Source organism: Phaenicophaeus curvirostris, chromosome 10, assembly GCF_032191515.1.
Source record: "Phaenicophaeus curvirostris isolate KB17595 chromosome 10, BPBGC_Pcur_1.0, whole genome shotgun sequence".
NCBI classification, from domain to species: Eukaryota; Metazoa; Chordata; class Aves; order Cuculiformes; family Cuculidae; genus Phaenicophaeus; species Phaenicophaeus curvirostris.
Genome location: NC_091401.1, coordinates 18,216,838 through 18,227,048, shown reverse-complemented (window position 1 = coordinate 18,227,048; position 10,211 = coordinate 18,216,838). Strand labels below are relative to the sequence as shown.

The following is a 10,211-nucleotide window of genomic DNA, read 5'->3' as shown; positions in this document are numbered from 1 at the left end:
CGTAACCCACAATCCTAAAGGAATTAAAACATCACTATGTATAGATGGATACATGTTATTTCATGTGTAAAACGTAAATAGTTTCAAATATCTGAAACACAGTAACACAAATAACATTCCTTTGCATAATCAAATTGCATCACTCCATAAGAGCTGATCTCTTCGACGTGAGATTGAATTAACCATAGAGAAGCGGACTCCCACGCCTCCAAAATCTTCTAAACAGCTGCAGTGTCACTTTAAGCATCACTAGAGACTGCTTCTCTTCCCCAAGACTCTGGGTAAGGAGAAGATGAAGCACGTAAAATGCACACAAGACATCAGTTTGTCTAAATCAAACGCAGAGCAGCAAACAGCAGCAGAGGAAATCTTCACTCTTTTCAGACAATCTACCGTGTGTTCTTAAAGAATATGTAGCTCTAAAATGTATTACCCCGCATTGTGTCTTATGTGAAAATGTGCCAAAACATTAAAAATAATGTTTCATTCTATCAATTCCCCAATTTAATAATCTGGAAATCTTCTACACCAAACATTTAAAATTACTGGTATATAAAATTCAGCCGAGGTAATATCAAAATATATTTTATTCTGGACCTCTTTCAGATCTGATTCAAATTACAGTTGTCAAAGCAATACAATGCAAAGGGAAACTGCAACAGAAAATGTGCCTAGAAGGGATATAAGGGCCTTGGGGACAAATCATTGTGATGTAGAACCAAAATACATCATAAAGTGTAATTAACATGGTCCAGGACAGTATAGAACATCTATATCAGTCTTCTTTAGACAATAATCATGAAAACTGAACAATAAAAGTCCTTTAAACAAGTACAAAAAACTGTCATGGGCTGGTTTACACTTTTACAACAGTTGTAATTTAACTGGATAACTGAAGAAATGATGCAGACATTTTAATCCAGTGCTATAGGTAGGCTCACAGAATTAGACCCAAAGGATTTGTAACTCCAAATGAAACCATTACAACTACAATGTCAATGTCAGGAGAGAGAGAAAATTACTTCTGTATTCTAGCATTACTGTTCTGCGCACTGCAGTCTGTTGAGGACAAAAATTGCAAAGTACACTGGACTAGCAACAACATGCAGACTGTTTTCTTGTATTTACCCACAAATGTCAAAAAACATTATGAAGTAAAAATGAATGATTATTTAAAAAAAAGAAAAAAAAAAAACCAAAAACATGCCTCAAGTTATTGTCAAGCTTCAAACTTAAAGGCAGAGAAAGCGAATTATGTACTCAAAACTACTGATCTGAAGCACTACTAACACTAAATCTGCAATCCGCAAGAAGCGGCAGATTTTCCTGGTTCGTCTGCCTTCCATCAGAGCGATGGTGAAGACAGCCGCGCTTTCACAGAATGTGCTATTTCAGAGCTTTCTCTAGAGGGAGAAGTGAAGACTGCTCCTCAGCTCTCTCCCTACAGAAAATGTCAGGGATCTTGATGGGGATTTACTGCTGTCTCCTGAAGCCATATTTGCTTCTAACATGCCACAATGTTGCTTCTGCTTTCTTCAGACTTCTGGAGAGTGTGGAACCGACCCCGCTGGGGAACGGCTCTACAGGACTTTGTGAAGGGAGAAGCTATCACTCTTGTCAATTTAAAAAAAGAACACTGGGCGAAATCCAGCAGGCCCTGCTCTAGTAAATCCCCCACCCAGGCCAAGGCGGTCTTGGCTTGAGCGAGTCATGGCTCACTTTACCTACGCGGTATTACACAGCTCCTACACCTCCAGCGCTTATCCTGGCAAGGTTTTCTCATGAAGTGAAAGACAACGGGATTTCTCGCTAAGTAAGGATTGGAAAAAGCGGGTCCCAAGGCTCCTCTTTGCTAAACAGACAAAAAACATACAACCTTTTATTTACAAGCTGAAACCCCCAGTATGCAACTTTAATGAAAGTCCTTCATTCAGCAGAACTAAATGCATCAGCTGCAATTTGCTCCGTAGGCAAACTGGCATAACCGCCCTATGCCACCTACTTCTTCCTAAACACAAAGAACATTTCAAAGGTACAACGTCCCGTTAAATACCCTAGCATGAGGTAAGCAGTGTAAGGAAAAAGGAGTGCTTTTTAAATGAAAATTAATTAAGATTGGTAGAAATCTTTGGCCTTTCTCTCAAAATGCATTAAAGTGTCATGAAATCAAGAAACATGCTTCAAAATGCCATGTCATTCTGACTCTGGTAACTATTACCTCCCTGCACCCAACCCAGAAAAAAGAGGCACTTTTAGTGTTTCATATAAGATTTCCAATCATCTAGTAGACACGCTAAATAACCCTGCACAATTGTAGCCCCAGAATAAACTGAGTTTATCAACATTACAAAGACTCTAAAAAAGCTTGTATGAGGACCTAGATAGTCTCTTAACTACACTAAAAAGTCCACTGGTTGGGAATCTTTAGATCAATTTAAAATGCAGAAATAGGTAAAGTAAAAATAGGAAAAGAGGAACCCTACGGAAACTTGGATCTAATTACGCAGAAACGAGAAACAGGATTCTGAGATGGATGCATAGAAAGACAGCAAACTCAAGAGCGGTTCATTTCCTATTCCGTCATTAATTGAGCCCGGTTTTTCCTCTTCCTTTATCCTCTCCTTGGATATTTGCCCATTAGTGTGTTAAACTGGAAAATAGGAAGTGTAATGTATGCAAAGGCCTATGCACACGTTTGCCTTTACTCTTGCAGAACAGGTGCAATGGAATTACTCAGTATTTAAGATTAAGCATGTGCATACGTGTATACAAAGTCAGGGTCCTACTGACATCTGGCATACTCAATTTAAAGGAACAATTTTGTATAATCTACCGCACTATTGAATACAAGATCTTTGTGCTATAAAAGATAATAATTAATGTCATGGTTTGGTTTTTTTTGTTGTTTTTTTGTTTTTGCTTCACATAATCACAGAACCTAGCACACCTTTCATGCATGCATTGAACAGTGTATAAGAAAAGAGGCGAGAAGAGGTGTGAGCAGGAGCAGCACTGTGGCATGCTAGTAAAGGACAACAATAAAATATCCAGTGGCCAGATCCTTTGCTTGTGGAAACTGGCATCATTTCAGTACAGTTGGGCACTGCCGATGAACACCAGGCTGGGGGCCTCAAGCCCGCGCATCCAGAGCACTCAAGTCAGCAGATCTGACACTCCTGCTGGAATGCACTTCAAGCACCTGAAAACCCTGGACCTGTGACACTGAAGCTCTGTTTTATCTATTCCTGAATATGTGATACTACGCTTAAGCAACCAGAATTACAACCAAAACAGCTGATGATTGAGAAAGAGGAAAATGACAATATCCTTAAACACGGCTGTGTGGTTTTGCAGCTATGCCACAGAATTCCACCACAATTGTTTAGATTGGCTGAAAGAATCATCCAATAACTTTTATGAAAATGAATAAACTGTCCATATTAAAATACAAAAAGTACTATCAAGAATCACTTCTGACTTTCAGATTTAAATTCAGTGCAATTGACAAATGCATTGCTAAATGAAAAATGCAGCTTAAACATACTCAAAACATTTGTGTCTATTCCTGGGAGCACAGTTTAAAATTATTGCACAGAATTTTTTTTTTATTTTTATTTTTTTTTCATTAAATGACAGAGGTCAGCCACAGTCATGGACCTCCAGCAATAAAAGCAATATTTCAAGTGCCAGACACTCAATATATTAGGTTTCCTACATAATGTAACTCACAGGGCAATCGCTCTAAACATTTGTAATATGTTCCAAGACCCTAAAAAATAGCTGGCACTGAACCACCGCAGATGACTGTCTGTATGGATATGACTTTTGTTGGTTTTAAATGCTGTGTATGATAGTATTACAATCTTCTCTTTACCACTGGCAAATTGCTACCTTACCTTAGCCAAACTCAGACTTGCTTCAAGTCATGTTTATTCCATGGAAATAGCAGAAAACAATGCCCAAAGAACAATGGTTAAAATGCCAAAGCTGCATTATTTTAATTAAATCAGTTTATACCTAACTCAGAGGGGGTAAAAAAAAGAAAATAAAAAAAGTTAGAGACTAGCAATAATAAGCCACAAAATCATTTGTGAGTAAAATAGTGTTATAAAACTGATAACTTTGCAAAGCTCTGCAATATAAACCATTTCTTAAGTAAAATGCCTGTGACATAGATTGGACAACCTCTCTTTTTATAAATTTACACTCTTGGAGTCTTATGCAAGACATGATGCAATCTTTTGGACTACACATACGCATAAACACAACCTCATGCTATCAGTTACAAATAAAATCGCTATCGGTATACTTTTAATCACATGAGCAGAAAAAGGCTTGCCATATACATCTGTCATTGTAAGAAAAATACTTGATATTGTAAACAGAGTAAAAGACACTATATAGTAGTGATTATTAAAAAAATAGCAGCTTACATCTACCCTATATTTGGAAAAAATGTAGTCACAAGATACAATAAACTGCAGGACTGGAGCAGCAGGGGAATTAGTGCAAGTATTCATCTTTTAAATAAGCTGAATCACTGCTATTAAAATAAACTTGAAGCAAGTCCTCTGTTTAAGATTATTTTTTTTTAAATCTAAGGTAGTAAACATTTTGCCTTTTAATGGCAGTGTTATCAAATATATGCCAAAGATTTTATTTTAATAAAGAAAAATTACACGAGATACTTTTAATACTGGAGTTTGGTTACAATTATACATCTAAGCTCCTACAAATAACGATGGGCAACTCTCAGAGAAGCTGTGGCATGAACCCTTGTCCAGAAAGATCTTAACCTCTTAAAAACAATCCCCCAGCTGTACTTTGCTCCTTTTCACAATAGTGCACAATTTAACCATAATCTAGCTATGGTTTTAAAGCAACAGAAGATGCATTTTTTTCCTCTTTTTCCTTTTTTTATGCATCCCTGTATTTTTCTTTTCTGTATTTTTGTGCCCTTCTACTCGTAAGTTTGGCAGAAGTATGTCCCAAACTACTGCATTTCAGCCATGTCACCAGAAAATAAAACGTAGCATCATACTCATTACTGTCATACTTTGTAGGTGAGCAGGACGTGAAATATCACGCCGCAAAGACGTTTTGCCTTTTTTTTTTTTTTTTCTTCTCCCTCCATAATCCCTTTTCCACCCTCCCCCATTCACGAAATCGTGCTCTGGGAGCCACAAAATGTACCAAACATTGTCAGGTTCAACCTACCTCTTCAAAGAATGCATTAAAATAGGTTTCAAAGAAACATTTTTTTCCAAGGTGAAAAAATATAAACAAGAAACTAGTTCACTCCCTTACTTCATGCATCCATAAACTCAACCAAAACAAAACAGAAAACCCAATGTTTAAAAGCAAAGAAAAAAAACTACTGCTGCAGATTTCTGTAAGTCCAATTTGTCTGTACACACAAACTGCTCAACTACTGAGAAGGAAAACAAAAATACCCCACAATCCATTATCATAATGGATTTAAAGGGGGTAAGGGGTAATGAAGGCTGCCATTAGTATCTTCTGAATTTGGTATGTATATGGGTCTGCTCTTGTATATGGTATATTTCTCTCTCTCTCTCTCTCTTCTGTTTGTCATATCCAAAACCTTTAAATGTTATTTTGGGGCACAGCAGATTCCAGCACTTGGTGAACAGGATTCACAAGCTGTGACAAAACTCTGTCATCCTCTTCAGGGTGTAATTTTTTTTTTTTCTCTTTTTTATATACAGTATATGTATATATTTCCTTTATGTTTGGCTGTAGTGGACTGGCCATGGTTCAATTGGGACTATAGCAGTACATGGGTCAGGGACAGTCATTTTGGCTATGTACACATTCATAGTCGGTCCATGGCTTCCAACTAGTAGCGCTATTTCCGTAGGTCTAATACACAAACCTGTAAGAAAAAGAACACTTATATAGAATGCATATACATATCTATACAATACACATAGACATTTATACAATTCTGGGTGAAATATCCAAGCAAAACCTATGAAACACACTGTGCAAACTTTACAATAGATTTGGGGGAGGGAATCACTTTGCTTACGAGCACCCAGCCAAACTTGCCAGGGGTACTGCTGCCTAACGAACTACTGCCAGAACGTAACGTTCTATTTCTGTCACATATAGAAATCTACTAGTAAAACATAATCATACTAAAGCCATGCTTTCAGTCATTAAATAGTTCAAATGTGACTCTATTTCCTTACTTATTACAAGCTAGAAGTATATTTAAAACTGAGGGCATGAGGAGGGCTTTTGCTAGCAAACAATATAAAACAAAATAGTCAACATTTTTCAAAGAGGAAAAACTAAATGAAAACCAATCTGTTGCAAGTACAATCAGTCTCACGGGTTAAATTAAATGGAAGACTGGAAAGGTTACACAGCATACAAGTAAGAGCATCACCTAGGGTGGAATGATTCATTTCTACTCAGGATATGCCTTGAGATTTTGTTCCTTTTATGAGATTGTCTATACTTCTAAGACTAAAATGATATGAAAGACCGATCAAAATTAATTCTCTAGAATTTAGTCTACTTAAAATTTAGGACTTCCTATTTTCTGTTCTGAACACTAACAACGCAATCTCACCAGCATGGAGCATGCAGGAGAGGAGAACACTTTGACATGTGTGTTAAGACGCTACCTGAAACTCTGGACTACAAAGGACTGCTTTTTGCTGACATTTGTTATTTTAAGCTTCACCACTTCAAAACACAATTCCTTTATCACTCTTATTTTATTCTAATTTTGCTTTTCCTTAGGATATATTCTCCTTTCTTTTAAAAGAAAAGAGAATTTGCCACGAAAAAAGAAAAAAGAAAAGAGAATTTTGCCACGGCAAAAGAGAAGCAAGCAAACATCAATGTGTTCTGAAGAACTGTGTGTATATATTTTACTGCAGTACTTTGCAGGACAATGTCAGGAGACTTAGGAGGTGATGCTACAATCCACCATTATGAGATGATTGAGGGTGGATTCTTGATTAAACATATGATTTTATTCTGTGTCTTCTACACAACAAACAGACTGGTATTTACATGTAGTTCCTGTCATTTTCAGGAACTTTTTAATAATGAGTATTCAGAAATTTCTACTTTGTTTTGCTGTTCTTTCTGTTAAATGCAATGCAGAAGATATTTCATTCCTATCATACATTACAATGTCGCCACCTACAATGAACACTTTCACTGGAGAAGGGCAAAGAGGCAAAATTGAACTTTTTTCGAGACTATAATGAAAAGACCAGCCTCAATGCACACATTTCCATGCTAAGCCCCAGTAGGGACAGAAAATATAAATTAGAGGCATCTTCACCTTCTGAGATTTTGGGAGGGTTTAGAATAGTAATGCATTAAGCTGGAATAAAGACATAGTCTCCCTTCAACATTACAGCACCCTTATATGTGCAAAATCTACATGTGAGCTGGCTAGATTAAACTTCAGCTACAGAAGGAAGTTTGTCTCCATTGTTAATCAAGATTTCTAAAAGATGCTTTTCGTTAGAATATTGGAAAATTTAAGCTGCACTTACTGAACCATCTGAAGCACTTGCTCCAACTTTGTCTCCTGCTGCATTCCAGCAAACCTCAAAAATCCCTCCCGTTCCTCGATAACTGTGAACTAGGGCACCTGTCTAAAAAGGCACAAAGCATGTAATTAATATAACAAAATCTAAGCAAGTAGTGAAACTTCCCCGTTGCTTTTAAAAGCTGAAATTCTCACAGGAAATGGGCCAGATGAGACCCATGGACAATCTCAGCAATGCGCTAAAGGACATGACAAACACAATTATCGCATCTTGATCTCTTGTGTTTGACAGGGAAAACTGGGGACGGCCATGACTACTTCCAATTACTGAAATAAGCCTTTCAAAAATTAATATCCAATTCCCAGTAGCCAGCAATCACATCTGCCTAACAATAAGGTCTTCAGACTTTCATTCACAATCAGCCTTTCTTTTTTTTGCCAAACAAGTAATCACATCTTTCCTAAAAGGTCATGTAGAAACATTGTTGTCAACATCTTCTCTCACTTTACATTCTCTTGTTTTTCAGTGAAATTCAATGAATTTCAAATTTGAATGTCTACATCCAGTCATCATTTTTCACAGCAAACCTGTTTAATTGGGAGTTTGAAGTTCAGAGTTAACAGAGAATTTCTAAATGCAACATTTTATGCAGACACTTTGTTGAATATGTTCTGTTGGTGGTGGGGTTTTTGTCTTTTTTTGGAAGGGGTGGTGGTGGTGTTTGATTTTCTTTTTTATTTTGCTAAGTAAAGATAAAGACAATTATTACTTCACCACAGGCAAGCACACAATGAGAGAAATTAAAAGTGCATCCATCAACAGAAGTAACCTTAGAACAAAAAGAAGGTGAATTAGCGTGTTAGCAAGGGCAAAGCTCTTCATGGCTGAAACATGATGGAGTGACAAGCACTGGAGGGGGGCTGATGGAAAAAGACCAAAATGCACAACTCTAAACTGAAAGAAGAGCTATACCTGTGTGTTCCAGATGTGTACACATTTATCAAAGGAGCCGCTGGCCAGGTACCTGCCGTCAGGACTGAAAGCTACACTGTACACAGGTTCTTGGTGTTTTGTCAGAGTATGAATACAAATTCCTCTGTCTACATCCCATAACCTAACAGTGGAATCAAAGGATGCACTGTCAAGGGAAAAAAAAATGATTAATTACATCTCATCCTGACATATTTTTGTTGCTAATATAAACACAATAAAGTATCCTACATGCTTCAGAACATTCTGTGATATGAAGAGTGAATTAAAAGGAATGCTTAACAGGCGTTTAAAAATAAGATTAAAATAGTACCTTGCTAACATGAGATTGGCATTTGGATTATTTGTTCCTGGTCCTGTAGGACTCCATTTGATAGTATAAATTTCTTTGTTGTGTGCTTGTAGATCATGGACACAACTGTCTTGTTTCATACTCCAGATCTATGATAAATATGGAAGAAAACACAAAGATATTTAGGACGATATTGAATCAAAATACATTTTACACCTTTCTTCTTCACTGTCTGCAGCCTGACTGCTACCTTATACAACTCAAAACATTTCTTATGATTGCTGAGTTTCTAGAATAAATTATGACAAGTATTATTCCAGTACCCTCCATCCTTAGAGTTCCAAGTACCTGATGGAGTTAATGAGGAATAAAGGTACTGTCTATAGAAACCAATCTGCATGTGCTAACTACAAGACCCTTGAAAAGTGTGGGGATGATAACAGATGCTAAAAATGAGACGAGCAATATGTATATGTTCATGTCTGAGTTGACAAAATATCACAGTCCTATTTTTAAATGAACTTCCTGCTACACAGACTGAGTGAAATAAAGGGATAGTAAAGATATTTTCTGTTTTCATACACTGCAAAAAATATTATTGCTTTTTTTTTTTTTGGCTTATTAGGATTTGCACTGCCAGCTGTTTTTTCAGTACTTCATACAAAGGAGGAGTTCCTTGGGACTCCAACTCCTGCATGATAACCTTCAAATAAACACAATAAAATCATTCTGTTAAGAGTTTGCATTGCAAACGGAAGAGGGTTTGGAAGGCCTTTATACCTTTTCCTAGATGTGAAACTTGATATAGTTGCTAATCATCCTAATGCTTTTTTTAATGATATCTGCTTTAATAGTGCTATTAGCTCACCTCTTGTTAAAAAAAAAAAGCTAACAGGAGCATGTTTAAGCTCAACTGTATTTAAGAAGCAATTGGGCTTTAAATGTTTAAATGAATGATCCTTTTCAGAACTGGTGCTTCGCTGAACGAAAATTGATTTTCAATGTGCAGAGAGAATTAAAATTGTATTTCCAGTTTAAATTGATAAGATCAAAATCTAGCTTCTCTTCTCGAAAATAGTATAGAAGAGTCCATATTAGATGCCCTAGAGAATATCAAATTGGCATCACAAGAGAGAAAAATCAATCAATCGATCACTAGGCATCTTCCACAGGCTTCAAAACCTGACTTTTCAATGGTGGTAGCAACGAATATAAGTGAACCACAAGTGATTTGTGATGTGTAGACTTATCTGCAAGCAATTAGTCTTCCAGTTAACCCTGATCACAATGATAAAATTCTTCTCAGATTGGGCTGAATTCAAAACAGCAACCAAGAAGTCAATTGCCTGAATGCACAAATGGCGACATGTTTCCAGTTGTCACCTCTC

The 10,211-nt window shown here is 36.7% G+C and overlaps 1 protein-coding gene across 4 annotated transcripts in view; it reads right to left on the bottom strand.

The window, feature by feature from the left end:
• Window positions 1-569: 569 nt before the first annotated feature.
• TBL1XR1 (TBL1X/Y related 1) overlaps window positions 570-10,211 on the bottom strand; it is a 113,355-nt gene continuing 103,713 nt past the window's right edge. For all 4 annotated transcript variants that reach the window (XM_069865308.1, XM_069865310.1, XM_069865309.1 and 1 more), the window contains 4 exons: window positions 8,845-8,972; window positions 8,514-8,679; window positions 7,545-7,646; window positions 570-5,896 (listed from right to left, as the gene is read on the bottom strand). In XM_069865308.1, coding sequence (XP_069721409.1) covers window positions 5,870-5,896; window positions 7,545-7,646; window positions 8,514-8,679; window positions 8,845-8,972 — 423 coding nt within the window. In that variant the 3' untranslated portion in view covers window positions 570-5,869. The remainder of the gene's footprint in view (window positions 5,897-7,544; window positions 7,647-8,513; window positions 8,680-8,844; window positions 8,973-10,211) is intronic.